At 47.8% G+C, this 16,878-nt stretch overlaps 1 protein-coding gene across 1 annotated transcript; it reads left to right on the top strand.

The window, feature by feature from the left end:
• Positions 1-1,454: 1,454 nt before the first annotated feature.
• LOC143166449 (cytochrome P450 2W1-like) lies at positions 1,455-16,005 on the top strand. The gene is made up of 9 exons (XM_076350816.1): positions 1,455-1,751; positions 4,221-4,383; positions 6,286-6,435; positions 6,529-6,686; positions 7,487-7,660; positions 11,356-11,497; positions 11,882-12,066; positions 12,591-12,732; positions 14,503-16,005. Exons 1-9 carry the CDS (start codon positions 1,554-1,556, stop codon positions 14,691-14,693), a joined length of 1,503 nt encoding a protein of 500 aa, XP_076206931.1. The 5' UTR covers positions 1,455-1,553; the 3' UTR covers positions 14,694-16,005.
• Positions 16,006-16,878: the final 873 nt, after the last annotated feature.

Below are 16,878 nucleotides of genomic sequence, written 5' to 3'. Positions count from 1 at the left end.
AGGGTGCTGCCGGTCAAACAAAACCCTGCAGGAAGAAACATTTTGCACAGGGCGCAGAGCACGTGCCATCGCAAGTTCTCATCACAATGCCCACATTCTGCACCCTGTGCCAGCCCTCATCCTTCTTGCCTGTCTTTACAGCCCCTCTGCCTCTTTGCTCACTTGAGCAGGAAGGGTTGAGTCATCCTAGGCATGCTCGGGGAGAAACCGTTGCCTCCAGCCCATTTCTTGGAAACTAATAAAAAAAAATAATCCCAGAAATGTTGCAACACACTTGCTTCTTCTGCTTCTGGGGGGCTGTTGCGCTGTAACATCTCCACACCACGCAGGCAGCTCCGGCGTGCAACCAAGCAGCCGTTTGCTTTGGGACCATGCTAACCATAGCTGTGCCCTCCTTCACATTAGGTCCACTTCCTTCCCTACCTTCATGGCATTTGCAAGGCTGAGGACCCGTATTTGCTGAATAATAGCCTTCATATGATCTAACCTTTTGGATAAATGTATCTTTAGCCTTGTGCTTCCTGATCATGTAAGACAGCTCTTTCTTCCCTGAGCAATCTTATTCCATTGTCTGTTTATTCCCAATATCCTCCTGAAAGCCACTATTCAACCAGGTAGATCTCAATTCCTTCTGTACAAGATTGAAACCTTTATGAGGGACGCAAGCTCCAGGTGTTTCATATCTTTGACTTAAAATAATTCCATTCTCCTGTCTTGTTCCCCTTCTGAAGCCTGCCAGCTCAGCTGGCTTCATTAACTTCATTAATTTCTTCCCTCTATCTCTTAGAAGCTGCTTTTGCAGAATGAAGAATCCTCCCAGAAGTTTCAAACCTAATTTTGTCTTTTCATTCCACTCATGAATCCACTCATGATCACTTGATCCAAGCTAATTTTCCATGGCTAGCTATTACATGTCCTCTCCTTCAGACACAAAGTCTGAAATCACATCCCTTCTGGGCAGTTCAGAGCCAACTTTATGAAGAAGTTTATGGGCTACAACCCCCAGGGATACACGGGCTTTACCATTATTAACAACCTTTGATCTCCACTTGACATCGAGAAAGCTAAATTCTCCCATAACGATACTATTTGTCTCTCTAGTAACATGGAGATCTCAAACCCTATCCAAATCTGAATCTGGAGGTTAATAGGATTCAGAGAACACTTTTTATTTCCCCGTGCCAGCGGAGTGTTTGGAGGGTCATAGTACTGCTAATAAAGGACCTTGAGGTCTCAGGGGGAGGAGGAGCTTATAGAGGAATGCCAAGCACCTTTTCCCATGTATATGTTCTTGCACACACATGCATGGGTTTGTAATTTGAAACTCTCTTTACTTCTGGACAGGCTTTGCAAACTGCTTAGACCACATTCTCTGAGGTGTTTAAAGAGGGTGGAGTATGCAGTATTTATTTAGGTACTCTACAAACCTTAATAAGAATCGAGTGCTTGTAGCAATCGCAGAGAGCAAACAGAAAGCCAGCTGGCAGAAACCGAACAGTGCCACTGCATTTTTATTACTTCTAACCCCCAAAAAACAGATTATTACTAAAAAAATGTCTTTTTTAATTTCATTTATCTCTGATCCTGCATTAATTTGTCTGCTGTGTGCAGGAGCGTTATTAGCTGTACTCTATTTTTCAACTGGCTATAAAAATTCAGCTTTTAAATTTCCTCCTGGTCCAACTCCTCTTCCGATCATTGGTAACCTGCACTTGGTGGATCTTAGAAGGCAAGATAAATCACTAATGAAGGTAGGACAAAAACCCCCAAACCCAGACCCTCATAGATTTTAAAGCTGCCTGGGATATACCAGCGAGAACTTTTTGTCATTTTAATTCAAACTAAATTGTAAAGGTGTGAAAATTGCTTTATAATATTTTTCTGGCTTCTTCTAGCCAATGTCTGTGTTGATGCAATGTCATTTTTGAGCAATCAACCATTAAAAAAAGACCTCTGGGTAATATGGGAATTCTTCATGTAATTGTGGTGATGTACATGAAGTATATAATGCTTGTGGGATTTGAAATACTAATTTGACAGCTCGGACACCCAGAAATCTTTTAAAGCATTAGGATGTAACTAACATGAAATGAAATTGCTTCCCTCCCCTCTGCCCTGGAGAACTGGCAAGGGGAATTCCATGATGCAGTGATCCCGAAACTGCTTTGGAGAGGGCCAAAATCCAGATGCCCCGTTGCAAAATCCACTTCCCTCTTGATGAATTGGATACGCATTAAAAGCTAGACAGCAGTGCAAGAGAGGGATGGAAAAGTTGCGCTAAGGAACCAGAACGAATAGCCTGTAAGCTCTTCTATTAACCTGTAATTAAGACAGCTTACCACCACTTATGGTGGTAAACTGTTCTTTGGTGCAAGACCAGGCTGGCATAGCCCAGGGTGTTTGTCAGGCTGCTGAGTGCTCCCTCCTCGCCTTAGCAGACAGCACCCTCGGGGATCGACCTGTGCCAGGGTCAGGGAGAGAGCGAGCAAACAGACAGCGGCAGTTCACGACCAGGCATCGACACGGCTCCCGTAACACCGGTGCTCAGCCAACACTGGTGGTTGTCCGGGAGCAGCCGAGTGGTGGGTTAGCACTGCCGCGGGGTGAGGCTCCCCGCACCTGGTGTTGTTATGGGCAATGTCAGGGTTGGGGTCAGTTTACCCAGCGGGGCTGGGCAGACGTTGCTGCAGTCTCTGAACGGCGGTTTGGAATTACCTCCGCCTGCTTTCATCATCTGCTAGGCTATATTTGGTATTGACTGTGTTTGCCTTTACTTTGGGATTACTCCAAAGGGGTTATTCCTCCATCTCACCCCACAGAGAGCAAAAAATGGTGATTGCATTGAGCAGCAGGCACCAGTGTTTGTTGGCTGGGCACCCTGATGGGGGTGTTTGCAGGGCACGGGGGGATGCCTCCCTCTCCTCTGCGAAAGCTGCCGGTGGACCTGGCGGAGCTGAGGCTGCACGCATACACCGTGTGTTTGCTTAGGCGGCAGATTTGGACTGTGGCTTCCCATCACCTTGCTCCAGCCCAGCCCACACTCTTGGCTGTCCCCGAGTGCTGTCTTTCAAGCTGCCGGGGAGCAAGGAGCAGCCGCAGCGGCGGGGCGGAGGTAGGCAGGAGTAGTCAGCCTCCCACGGTCCCCAATGCAGCGCCAAGGAGATACATGGGCAGGGGTTGAGGGGGCATGACAGCCTCACCCTTGTAAAACGCAGGCATGTAGCAGCAGGCGCACACACGACGGTCCTTACGGAGCGTGGATTCCCCCGTCAGCCTGCCTCGCTCTGCGCAGACCCCTTTCCTTGGCAAAGAGGAGCGGGGATCTGTGCACAGCACAGTGGCTCCGGGGACACACATAGGACATGCCAGCAGGACCGCATGCTCCCGGAGGGATTTTCAGCCCCCCTGAGGCACTGTGTTGCCTTTGTAAGCTGCCGGCAAGGCACAGCTTTGGCGGGGAGCTGCGGAGAATTTATCCTGGGGCATGTGGCAGGGAAAGAGTCTCTCTGTGTCCTGGCAAAGATACCTCCAGAGCCTTCTCAGTGCAAAACGAGCATCACTTTATGTACAAGCATGGGGTCAGCCAGCGGTTTGGGCAGCCTTCTGCTTCTGACATGGGTTTCCCTGCTGTGCCCGGCTGAGCTCTAGGTACCAAAGCCAGGTCCGAGCAGAGGGGCACAGATTGGCAATTTGTCGTCATCCAGGGCAAACTAAATGCCTGGCATGGGAAAAACAGCTCCTCTGATCTAGTAGCAGGGATGCAGGAGTGCTTTGGTGCGAGAGGAGCATCGTACCAAAGTTTTCCTGTGTGACAGCATCATCATTTGCACTGAAATGTCTTCTCTGTTTTTGTCTTTCTCCAGTTTGCCAACTTGTGTTGCCATTTGAGGTCTGGTCTTCAACTCTAGGTGGTTTTTTTTTGGTTTTCATTTACTTTCTCCTTAACAGCAAAACCAGATTAGTAATGCACTGATGGGGGTGGGGGTTCTTTCATGGCAAGAAGCCTAAAAACCATACGGATGCCGGCCAGGCATCCGTACGCAATGCCTCGTGTTTGACCGTGATGAGCTCCAGCTCACAGATGCTGTTCTGCAGGGAGCGGCTCCGCAGCCGTTCCCAGCAGGGCACCAGGACATAATATGTCCTTTCAGAAAGCAACGGGCGCTTGCCCTGTGCACACTCCCTCTCTTCCTGACCATCACAGCTCGCCTCTTTTTCAGCTTGCGGAAAAATACGGCCCCATCTTCACCCTCCACTTTGGGTTCCAGAAAGTTGTGGTCCTGACCGGGTACGAAGTTGTGCGGGAGGCGCTTGTGAACTACACAGAGGAGTTTGTAGACAGACCATCCATCCCAATATTTGACCAAATTCAGAATGGAAACGGTACTAGAGAAATGAGCGGGGGCGGGCGGGTGGGACAACACCGTCGCTTAGTGCCAGCCTAACTGTGCTTCCCTGGAGCCCGGCTTTTAAACATCCCCCTTGGACCCTTCTGAAGCCAAGCCGACAGAAAAGATTTGGCTTTCCTCGCTTTCATGCAATGCCTCCTGGCTTTTCACTACCATCATTTTTGCTAATGCACTTGCGGCCGATCCATATCCTAAACGTTTGAGGGTGAGGAGTGGGATTTTTAAAGGCACCGTGGTAATTCTGGGGTTAATTTCTGTAAGACATCAATGAGAGCGGCTCTCCACCACCACCACATTTGCAAACCTTCCCCACGGTTTCAGGGGACTTTGGACTGACTGGTTTGGCTGTTTGGAGCTGTAGGGTTTTTCCCTTTCTCCCACCGCCAGGTGCCACAGTTTTGGACATCATCAGTCCCCCGTGCCTTGCCTCCCCACAAAAGCTCTTGGGTGGACCACGTGAAACAGGTTCAGGCAGAAGCAATAGGCTGAGGCTGGAAATTTGCCCCCACAAACAACCTCATGGTTTTTCCAGGGCAACTGAGTATTTCAGAGGACTTTTTGCCTTGTTTTTCCATCCTCTGCTTCAGCTGAGGCTTTAGCTTTGAGCATCCAAACGGCAGCTTTATATGCTGGTCACAGGCTGAAGTTGGGATTACAATTAGAAATGAAATTACCCAGCCATAATATCAATAGATTAATTTATCGCTACATAAAGAAAAGGAATCGATGGGGAGAAAAGCATTTTTCAGAGCTAATTTACATGTAAAACATCCCTGTGGGAGACTGTCAGTATTGCACTATAAGTCCTTTCACACTTACCTTCTCAGCCCAAGTCTGAGCCACTTAGAGGTGACCCAAAGCTGTAAATTCACAGGGGCTGTTAAGTAACAATGGTCACCAATTTTCCAATGAAACATTTTTTTCTTCAGAAAATGCCAATTTGTTGACTCCGAAGATGTTTGCAGAAAATGAATTATCCAGATGAAAGTGCCTGAATTAAAGAAAAATTAAAAACAAGGTTTAGAAATTTGCTTTGACATTTTTAGAGAAAGAAGTTTTGCTTTCCAAATTAAAACTACACGGCTCTAAAATAGTGTTTATTCTAGAAAAAGCAAACACATTTAAAAACCTTGCAGCCAAGATGAAGATGTGAAGTGCTGGAACCCAGTTTTTCAACTGACACAATCTGAGATAGTTTTTGGATTATTGACACAATTTTTTCTTTCGCTATTTCCAACACACTGACGGGATGAAATACCCATCCCTGCTTGGTGGTGTTAGTGGTCATCAAGGCATGAGCTCAGTGACCTCTACAAAATGATAGTGTTTTTGCCACTGCTGAAAATACAGTGTTGCTGGGAATCTCCATAAAACAGTTCAGCACTGGCCAGGGTTGAGGAGACTGAATTACCCCATCTCACATAGATAAAATATCTTTATGACTGGAATAGGACAAAGGGAGAAGCTTCCAAGATACAAGGTTGTTGCTTGAGGCCCTAGACTTGCAACCAAACAGGATCAGAAAGGTTGCATGATTGACTTAGACCAACATCTGGCCCCAGCTCTACAGCCAACCAGTACTGGTCTGAAAGCCATACCTGCTTCTCTTGCACTCAGGAGAGGGCTGGGGCAAGACTGGGTTGGGTGGGAGCTTGTTTTTCCCCAACTACAGGCTCAGTGAGACTGGGAGAATGGAGCCGAGAGGATACAGGGATGGGGCACACAGAAATGAGAGACCCTTAGTCCCCAAATCCATGGGAAACTGGGCAGCAGAAACACCTGTGGAGATCCCTCTTCATCCAGTCCCCTATTTTGTTTCGTGCGGTGGGGCTCCTCCGTGCATGAGCCCAGCGGTGATGTCTCACTGCCTCCCCAGGTTTGTTCTTCTCTATCGGGGAGCTGTGGAGAACAACTCGGAGGTTCACCGTATCCAGCATGCGCAACCTCGGCATGGGGAAAAAAATGATAGAAGGGAGAATTTTCGATGAGCTTCACTTCCTCATCGAGATGATCAAATCCTTCAAAGGTGAGCTGGAGACGATCACGGTGCTGTACAGCCTCATATGCATCACTGCTGCTGCAACATCTCACTAACGTTTCCATCCTCCTCCCGTTGCAGGGGAACCTTTTAGCCTGACGTCCTTCAACTGTGCTCCAATCAACATCACCTTTGTCATGCTGTTTGGGGACAGGTTTGACTATAAGGACCCAACATTTCTCACTCTCTTAAGACTCATAGATGAAGTTATGATTCTTCTGGGATCTCCGTATTTGAGTGTAAGTTATCTGTCCCACAGATTAATATTTTTTTACACTGGCGCATTACATTTGTGAGCCACACAAACCATAGAATTTAGTTCAGCAGTTTTCAAATATTCAGAACCAGCCATTACACCTAGAATGTGACAGTTCTCCTGTCATACCACCTTGGTCACTTCAAGCGTGCAGCCAGATTCCCCTTTGCTACTCTCCTTTTGAACCATCCTGCACATCTGTGTGGTGCTAAAATGAGAACTGAACTATGGATATTTTAGCTCCACAGATTTTCTTTTTGGCTTCTTCAACATAATTGCACCACCTAGGCTTTCTTTGCCTTTGCTGCATTTTCTAAAAAGGCACATTCAGTGTTGATGTCCAGGTGAGTGAGATTTCACAGACTGCATTAAAAATGCTTCCTTGGAGAGTACTAGGAAAAACTCTGCTTATCTTCAAACTATCATACCCTGTCCTTCATAACTGATGTTGGAAAAAACTAACCAGTCTCATGCTGATCTAAGCTGACTGGTGGCCTGGCACACCAGAGCCCCAACTCTGTTGAGAGGCTGACCAGGCTGTTACTGGTAGAGGATCTGTCCCCACAGAACAGCATAAATGCTTAAAATTAGGTAGTACTAAATAAAGGCTCAAAGGTTGCAAAGCCCTCCCTTATGAAAATCTGCCCAGGAAGTCCCTGGGATGCTAAGATACTGCTACTACAAGACAAAACTCAACTGATATGTCATGCCTTAGGAAAAAGCTCTTTCAGCATGCTGATATTTCTGCAGACTTAATGCTTCTCTTTTTTAATTCCTCATTAGTATTTCAATTTCTACCCGTTTCTTGGGTTTCTTTTCAAAACCCACAAGATTATGCTTGGGAAAATAGAAGATGTGCGCGTCATTTTAAGGCAATACATGAAGGCAAGCAGGGAGGATATCAATGAGAACAGCGTGAGGAGCTACATTGATGCACTGATATTCAAGCAACAAGAGGTATTTGACTGCTTAGCTCTGTTGACTGTTTGCAACGTCTCCTTTAGATTTTCTAGCTAAAACAGTTGCTGAGTCTTGATTTCAGTCATGACATGTAAACCTATTGAAATCCATGCTGTTATTCTAGTAGTATTGAAATCAGACACCAGTCTGTTATAGTTGTAATCTGCTGCAGGGATTTTTCTATCAAAATTAAGATATGAAAGCCACTGTCTCAGTCCTTGTATCAGCAACGCTAATAATGTGAGATCAACTCCTTGTTCCTAGTAGAAAATGCATGAATTCACGTGAAAAGCTGACTCTGCCTTTCTTTTTATGACAGCAAATCAATTAATCATCAATACTGTTGCTCCAAGATGAATGATACACTTAAAGTACTTGAATGATAAATCATCAGTACAAGTCCTAGCCCTGCCCTGCATCTTACTTTAGCAGAGACTCTGCAGTTTTGTACATCAGTTAATTTCATTCAACACAAAATATTTGGGCTCTGAGTTTTTTCTTCTTTCCAGCTGGGTCTGGACCAACCTTAGGCACTAAGTATTCTACCCAGCTATGTGGAAGAAGGGTCAGTACAGTCCTGAAGTCCAGCAGAAATGGCCTGAAAGGTCATTTTCAGCATTGTTGGGGATTCAAACCTGCCCTTGGGCAGGAGGAGTCCCTTGGAGCTAGGATTAGCTGAATCTCCTTCTGTACAGGGGAGAGACCAGGCAAGGAAGGAGAGGCGGTGGGGTAGCCCTGTATGTTAGGTAGTTTTGTATGTTTTGAATGTCTAGAGCTTGATGATGGTGACGACAGAGTTGAGTGTTTATGGGTAAGAGTCGGGGGAAGGCCAACAAGGCAGGTATCATGGTGGGAGTCTGTTATAGACCGTCCAACCAGGATGAAGAGGCAGGCGAAACATTCTATAAGCAGCTGGGGGAAGTCTCACAATCACTAGCCCTTGTTCTCATGGGGGACTTCAACTTACCAGTTGTCTGCTGGAAATACAATACAGCAGAGAGGAAACAGTCTAGGAGGTTCCTGGAGTGTGTGGAAGGTGACTTCCTGACACAGCTGGTGAGGGAGCCAACTAGGGAAGGCGCCCCGCTGGACCTGTGGTTTGAAGAGACGGGCTTGTGGGTGGTGTGACGGTTGGAGGCCGTCTTGGGCATAGCGATCACGAAACGATAGTTTTTGATTCTCAGAGAAGTAAGGAGGGGGTCAGCAGAACTGCCGCCTTGGACTTCCGGAGGGCAGATTTATGTTCCTGTTGAGGAGCCTGGTTGACAGAGTCCCTTGGGAGGCAGTCCTGAAGGGCAAAGGAGTCCAGGAAGGCTGGACATTCTTCAAGAAGGAACTCTTAAAGGCGCAGGAGCAGGCCGTCCCCATGTGCCGAAAGACGAGCCAGCAGGGAAGAAGACTGGCCTGGCTGAACAGAGAGCTTTGGCTGGAACTCAGGAAAAAAAAAGAGAGTTTATGACCTTTGGAAGAAGGGGCAGGCAACTCAGGAGGACTACAAGGATGTCGTGAGGTTATGCAGGGAGAAAATTAGAAGGGCCAAAGCCCACCTAGAACTTAATCTGGCTGCTGCCATAAAAGACAATGAAAAATGTTTCTATAAATACATTAGCAACAAAAGGAGGGCTAAGGAGAATCTCCATCCTTCATTGGATGTGGGGGGAAACATAGTGACAAAGGATGAGGAAAAGGCTGAGGTACTTAATGCCTTCTTTGCCTCAGTGTTTAATAGTAAGACCAGCTGTTCTCTGGGTACCCAGCCCCCTGAGCTGGAAGACAGGGACGGGGAGCACAATGAAGCCCCCATAATCCAAGGGGAAATGGTTAGTGACCTGCTACACCACTTAGACACACACGTCTATGGGGCTGGATGGGATCCACCCAAGGGTACTGAGGGAGCTGGCGGACGTGCTCACCAAGCCACTTTCAGTCCTTTGTCAGCAGTCCTGGCTAACCAGGGAGGTCCCAGTTGACTGGAGGTTGGCAAATGTGACGCCCATCTACAGGAAGGGCCAGAAGGAGCATACGGGGAACTACAGGCCTGTCAGTCTGACCTCGGTGCCGGGGAAGGTTATGGACCAGATCATCTTGAGCGCCATCACGCGGCATGTACAGGACAACCAGGTGATCAGGCCCAGTCAGCATGGGTTTATGAAAGGCAGGTCCTGCTTGACTAACCTGGTCTCCTTCTATGACACTAGGTCACTAAGGTGACCCGCTTAGTGGATGAGGGAAAGGCTGTGGATGTCGTCTACCTAGACTTTAGTAAAGCCTTTAACACCATTTCCCATAGCATTCTCCTGGGGAAACTGGCTGCTCATGGCTTGGATGGGCATACTCTTTGCTGGGTAAAAAACTGGCTGGACGGCCGGGCCCAAAGAGTTGCGGTGAATGGAGTTAAATCCAGTTGGTGGTCGGTCACAAGCGGTGTTCCCCAGGGCTCAGTACTGGGGCCGGTCCTGTTTAATGTCTTTATCAATGATCTGGATGAGGGAATCAAGTGCACCCTCAGTAAGTTTGCAGATGACACCAAGTTGGGCGGGAGTGTTGATCTGCTCGAGGGTAGGAAGGCTCTGCAGAGGGACCTGGACAGGCTGGATCGATGGGCCCAGGCCAACTGTATGAGGTTCAACAAGGCCAAGTGCCGGGTCCTGCACTTGGGTCACAACAACCCCATGCAGCGCTACAGGCTTGGGGAAGAGTGGCTGGAAAGCTGCCTGGCGGAAAAGGACCTGGGGGTGCTGGTTGACAGCCGGCTGAACATGAGCCAGCAGTGTGCCCAGGTGGCCAAGAAGGCCAGAAGCATCTTGGCCTGTATCAGAAATAGTGTGGCCAGCAGGAGTAGGGAGGTGATCGTGCCCCTGTACTCGGCACTGGTGAGGCCGCACCTCGAATACTGTGTTCAGTTTTGGGCCCCTCACTACAAGAAGGACGTTGAGGTGTTGGAGCGTGTCCAGAGAAGGGCAACGAGGCTGGTGAGGGGTCTGGAGAACAAGTCTGATGAGGAGCGGCTGAGGGAACTGGGGTTGTTCAGCCTGGAGAAAAGGAGGCTGAGGGGAGACCTCATCGCTCTCTACAACTACCTGAAAGGAGGTTGTAGCGAGGTGGGGGTCGGTCTCTTCTGCCAGGTAACAAGTGATAGGACGAGAGGAAAGGGCCTCAAGTTGCACCGGGGGAGGTTTAGTTTGGATATTAGGAAAACTTTCTTCACCGAAAAGGTTGTCAAGCATTGGAACAGGCTGCCCAGGGAAGTGGTGGAGTCACCATCCCTGGAGGTATTTAAAAGACGTGTAGACGTGGTGCTTAGGGACATGGTTTAGTGGTGGACTTGTCAGTGCTAGGTTAACAGTTGGACTTGATGATCTTAAAGGTCCTTTCCAACCTAAATGATTCTATGATCCTATGATTCTTTCCAAACTTGTGAGGCTGAGTCTGTGAACAGCATCTGGCCCTGGGCTTCAGCCTGCTTCTGGGTGGAGATGGATGCCGAACCAAAACGCCGCTCCAAACATTCCAACTTTGGTGCTCCCATCTTTGGTGAATGCTGTGCATTCATGATCAGGTCTATTTTATTACCCAGTTCATGAACACAAGATCATAGTCAACAGTGTTGTAGGCTATGCAGTATTTCCCAAGCTTGCTGAATACTAAGACAGACAGTTTTAAGACCTTTCTTACCACTTGTGTTTTTCAAGGAGAAAAACAAGAAAGACAGCCTCTTCCACGATGACAACTTAATAGCATCCATACTCGACCTGGTCATGGCGGGAACAGAGACCATAGCCACAACGCTCCAGTGGGCCATCCTGCTGATGATGAAATACCCAGAGATTCAAAGTGAGCTCCTTTTGCCTACACTCCACCCATGGCGTGGCAGATACGGGGAGGGGAGAGGCCTGGCCTCAGATTCACAGGAGCTCTTTTGCCTTAAGAGCTGAATCCCATCTGTTTATTACTATGAACTCCTGATGTAATTAGATGCTGATCAAAGTCACAACCAAATAGTCCCTGTGCCTTGCTGGGAGAGAGGATGAGTGGAGATTGAAGTATAATGCTGGGGAAACAATCCATCCACGTACCTGAACTAGAAATAGAGCTGGGAAACCCAGGCTGGTGTTTTAAGAATTCTTTCCCTCCAGACCCTGGAAAAATATATTTTTCCCAAAACTGAATTGGGAACTGGCTTTCTTGCTGGAATCCAACCGTGTTTGTTCCTTCCAGAAAAGGTGCAGGAGGAGATTGGGAGAACCGTCAAAGCTGGAAGCTGGGCCACATATGAGGATCGGAAGAACATGCCGTTTACAAATGCAGTGCTACACGAAGTGCAGAGGTTTATCACCCTCCTGCCCCACGTTCCCCGCTGCACTGCTGTTGACACCCACTTCAGGGGCTACTTCCTTCCCAAGGTAGGTAACTGCTCCAGCCCAGGAACACACCACCTCACTTTTGCGAGTGCCATTAAAGACTGGTTTCTTCAGAGGGAATTATAGGACTGAAGCCCAAAGTAAGCATCCAAAATCACCCCCAGAAGAGTTTCTTCCTCTCCAGTGACTAATGTTGAGTCCAGAGAGACTGGTATTGTAGGATTCAATTCAGTCCCTCTCATGCTCAGGACTTCCTCACTGCACAAGCGATCCTGGTTTACCTCCTTGATGCCATCTGCACAGTGAAGTATCTGCCAGGGAATTTACAGGATCTGACCCTCTGCTTAAGGTTTTCACAGCGCCATGTGGGGTTTGGCTTCATTCCTTGGCACTGCTGGGAAAACCTCACTGACTTCTCTCTCTACTGGCTGATGGGATAAAACCCTCAGGGTCACCACCTACCCCAGGTGGAGCAAATCTCCTGGGACACCAACATCTGTGTCACAAAATGAACCAAAACAGAGCACTTTTGCTATCTTTTGTGCCTTCATGTTCTTTTCTTCCAGGGTATAATTGTAATCCCGTCGCTCACCTCAGTGCTGCTGGATAAGACGCAATGGGAGACACCACATCAGTTCAACCCCAACCACTTCCTTGACGCTGAAGGGAATTTTGTAAAGAGAGAGGCTTTCCTGCCCTTCTCCACAGGTAACTAAAGGGCTGATCTGCACAGAGCTGAAGCTATGGCAGGACCATTTTATATCTTTTACAATATACGCTAATGAGGTCTTCATGGCTAAGTACTGCCATTAACTCGGTCAATAAGCAACGAGGCAACTGAATGGAGTCAATTATTCTGCTCCTCTCAGAGCACACCTCTCCCACCACTGAAGGGGCTGGTTCCCAAAGGTTCAACAGGAAAGAAGACAAAGAGATATATTGCATCCAAAAGAAGGTGGAAAAATGCCTCAAAGCTGTCAGGAATAGGTGGATAACCAGACAGGACTGGTGGGGCTGCTGGCATAGCTATGCACGGGGTTTCATGAGCTCTCCTGGAAGTGAGGGTACAATCTAGGGACCCTCAAGTCCTGTCTTGAGGCAAGTCCCATGTGTCAATGGGTCTCGACAAGGCCTCATCCATTGCCCACGAGAGCTAAGGAAGAGAGTCCCAATAAGCCTTGCACCTTGGCTGGGTATTACAGCCAGCAGAGACCCAATATAGGACAGAGTACACCAAACCGTATTACTGTCACTGTGAAATCTTAAATCCAAGGCCCTGGGTTGTTCCCCAAAATCACCTTGGACGGTGATTCTTCCAGTGGCACTTTTAAGAGCTCCCAAGGATTCCCAGCAAGACCTTTCAGAGGAAGAAGCACAGCCCCGTGGTTAGGGGAAGTGATAGAGCACTTGCCATCCTGACACTACCTCCGTCTGTCGTTTTGGTCAAGTCACAAACTTATTATTTTATTCTTTTAATCTCAGTTTCACCTGCAAAATATGATTAACGTTCTTTCCCTGGAGGCTCATAAACCCAACACCCTTGGGACTTAAACTGAGCTAATGGTAGGAACAGTTGTTAGATATCAGAAACTCTCCCCTGAACCATCCTAAAAGAAGAAATATCACTTACGCATTGCCTTCCCAACAGCCATAAATGCTTCTAAAGGTTGCTCATTCCCAGAAATGCCTGCCCCCAGCCCATGCCCTCCATGGCTGCAGCAAGGTGCATTATGAGAGAGCACAGCTGGATGGAGCAGTCTTGGTGGGAGTTTAACAAATCCCAGCACTGCAGGAGCCCGTAAGTACCATAACGGGAGATCTCCTGCAGAATCCTACAAACCCTCCCGTGCAACCTTACACTTTCCAGCTGTTCCTCTGAAAGGATGGCTTGAAGGGATTCCAGAACGTGCTCCAACCACAGCCCTTCAGCAGTGACTTCTGACATTAGGAAGCCAGTTCTCACTGTCCACCAAGTGCTTCACCCGCATAGGGACCATCATGCAAGGGCTGAGAATCTAACACAAAGAGGGGGAAGGAAAGAAGAAACACAGTCTTTTTTAAAAGTGGGATGTTAGGATAAATTCCACAGGAAAAGTGAGTTTCAAACCATTCTGCTTTGGGAGGTGGTGGCATTTTTTTATCAGGCTGCTTTTTAAAGAGAAAGGGTTAAAGATGCTGAGAGGGTTGGAAGAGCTAAGGAGAGCAGAGGGTACGTCATGAATGCACAATAACCCTGTAACATGGCTGTGACCTGCTGCTGCAGGTAGCTGTGGGATAAAAGAGACCAGGCAGGCACATTGGGCCAGTGTGACTGGGACAGCTACCTTTAGCAACACAGGCTCTTCTGCTTCAGAATGCTCTGGTGCATGTCAAGGTTTCACTCCTGCTTCTGTTGCAACATCTCAGATGCTAACGTGTCCATGGCAAATGTTCTAGTTTGATCTTTCCATCAAGTAAACACACTGCTTTCATCTACAGGGCGAAGGAACTGCATTGGAGAAAGCCTCGCCAAGATGGAACTGTTTGTCTTCTTTGTAGGGTTGTTGCAGACATTTACTTTTCAACCCCAGCCAGGAGTTTCAGAGTCTGACTTGGACCTTACCGTCCCCCAGACGACTTTCACATTAAGGCCTCAGCCTCAGGCAACCTGTGCTGTCCTGCGTGAATAACCACAGCCTTGCTGAAGAGCAACCCAACAAGTGGGGAAGCTGCTTAGACCAAACTTAGCTATGCTAGGACTCGCCACCCCCCATCCTGCCACATCACCCTCTTTCACATCCCCTTCCCACTGTCTCCATCCACTTCCACTCCACTGCTTTCCACCGCTACATCTGCCCCATAGGTTGCTGAGCCCCTCTTTGCTCCTGCGCTGTGAGGAGGTGCATATGATCAATTAGAAACCATGATTGTGATTGACATACACACACTTTTTCTCAAGACAGACTGTGCATGGAGCTGATGGAGGGGCCAAGGAGGTGATCTGGTGAAGGGGATGCAGCCCTGAGTAGTAGGTGTGACACCCAGGTTCCCATGGCAAAGCAGTGAGGTTCATAATGTCACAGAAATCTGCCCGAAATCCTGAGGAAAGACGCACTGCCGTTTGCTGGAAGCCACAGAAATACACTGTGAGTCACACACTTGAACCATCCGTAGGTACCTGCTGAACTTTTCCAAGCTCTCTGATTACCCATAGCTTCTGGCAAAATCCTACCAGCCTAGGCAGCCAGGTCATACACTGAGAGTGAAAGAACAGACCGAATCATGTCATTTGAGGATGAAGTTATTTCTGCCTTGGAACAGTGTCCTAAAAGATACCCCAGAGTCTGCAAACCTGTTAAGATAAGCAAGGGCTGCTAGCACCAAGTTCAACACTGCTTCACAGTCTGAATGAAACAAGACCTACACTTCTAAGTTTGCAGTCTAAATCATAAGGCCACATGAGATTTGTACCAGCAACTGATCATAAAAGGTTAATGATACAGAAAAATAAACTAGACCCATTTCTAGGTTTATGGATCTCTGTCTTTTCTGACCTTGTTAAATAGGAGCAAACACTGTTCCTCTCTTCAGACCTCCTGGGTAATGTTAAGAGCCAACATCAGCAGTCAGTATGCTATTTGGGATGGTCTGGCCATTGGAACCAGCCATGCAATTTCCTTGCAAATGGTGCCCAATTTCACAGTGCTTGTATTACACGCACATACACAAGGAGAATTGGGATCAGGGATTAGGCGAGACCTGGTTTTGGTTGTTTTCCTTTCCTCTGTAGCTTTGTCTGGCTGTTGTCCCTGTCTGTAGCACTCTTATCTGCCATCATATTCTGCAATCTTATTCCAGTTGATGTATAGCTCAGGCAATTTTTTATCCACTTATCTGCCTGTGAATTGCTACTTCTCCATATGCATTATCTTGTCATGTGCTTTATCATATTGTTTGTTCCCCCCTTCACGGGAACTCAATAAAGTTTTAATCCCATGTCTTCATTTTATGTCATATGCCTGCCACCCAACTTTGCATTACACAGAAACGCAAATGCCATGAAAGGTTGATCCTGGGCCCAGAGTGACAGCGAATATTTTAAGTTTTACTTGTATCTCACAGGCTCTGCATACCCTGATCCTACTTAAAAAACAGCTCAAGAGGAGACCCCCCATATCTGCAGAGTATATTTTCCAGGGCAAAGAGCTTTCCTTTTGTCCTCAGCTACGGGCTACTAGTCAGTCCTGGGGATAGCCTTCGTTTTTCACTTTTTTTGTCTTTGCCTCTTGCTTGCAGAGGCTGAATGAAAGGTTCCCACCACAGCTTCACTGATGCTGATGCTGTCCCTCTGCTTAGTGCCTTGGACCCTGAGCCCCTCACCTCTTGTTCTCCCAAAGCATCACCTGCTGGCAATGTCACACTTGAGGAGTGGTGGCAGCAGGATGGGGTCTTCTTCAGGGACAGGTAAAGCAACTGAGGAGCAAGCACATATCGACTCAATGAAGGAAGACTTGGCCTTGATGGAATAAAAGACTTTTGCCTTTGGGTTCAGAGAGGCCAGGACTGTTCCTGCTCTAGCCCCCTCCAAAAGTAATATGAACTCAAAAGACAGATACGGCAACAATCTAGTGCTCCAGGGGACAAAACTGGGCTGGGTTCAAATCTGCATGAATTCACTCATGAATGAAGCTCAGACCTGCTCCCTTGCCATGGGCTCTTGCGGTCTTGGCTTCGAAAGTGAGAGATGGATCCCTTCCTACATGGCATAGCAGCCTTCAGAGCCTGCTCTTTTTTGACACCACTTTCTGCACTGGCACTCTCCGGCAGACAGAGCAGAGCCTGCAGCAGTGCTGGCCATGTACAGAAATCCAGCAG

Source organism: Aptenodytes patagonicus, chromosome 13 (genome assembly GCF_965638725.1).
Source record: "Aptenodytes patagonicus chromosome 13, bAptPat1.pri.cur, whole genome shotgun sequence".
NCBI classification, from domain to species: domain Eukaryota; kingdom Metazoa; phylum Chordata; class Aves; order Sphenisciformes; family Spheniscidae; genus Aptenodytes; species Aptenodytes patagonicus.
This window is presented reverse-complemented; position numbering and strand designations above follow the sequence as displayed.

Excerpts from the sequence above, each read along its gene's own strand:
- LOC143166449 (XM_076350816.1), top strand. The coding sequence starts at position 1,554 with ATGTCTTTTTTAATTTCATTTATCTCTGATCCTGCATTAATTTGTCTG. Across the intron at positions 11,498-11,881 it reads GAAATACCCAGAGATTCAAA|AAAAGGTGCAGGAGGAGATT; the intron begins GTGAGCTCCTTT and ends TGTTCCTTCCAG. Across the intron at positions 12,067-12,590 it reads GGGGCTACTTCCTTCCCAAG|GGTATAATTGTAATCCCGTC; the intron begins GTAGGTAACTGC and ends CTTTTCTTCCAG.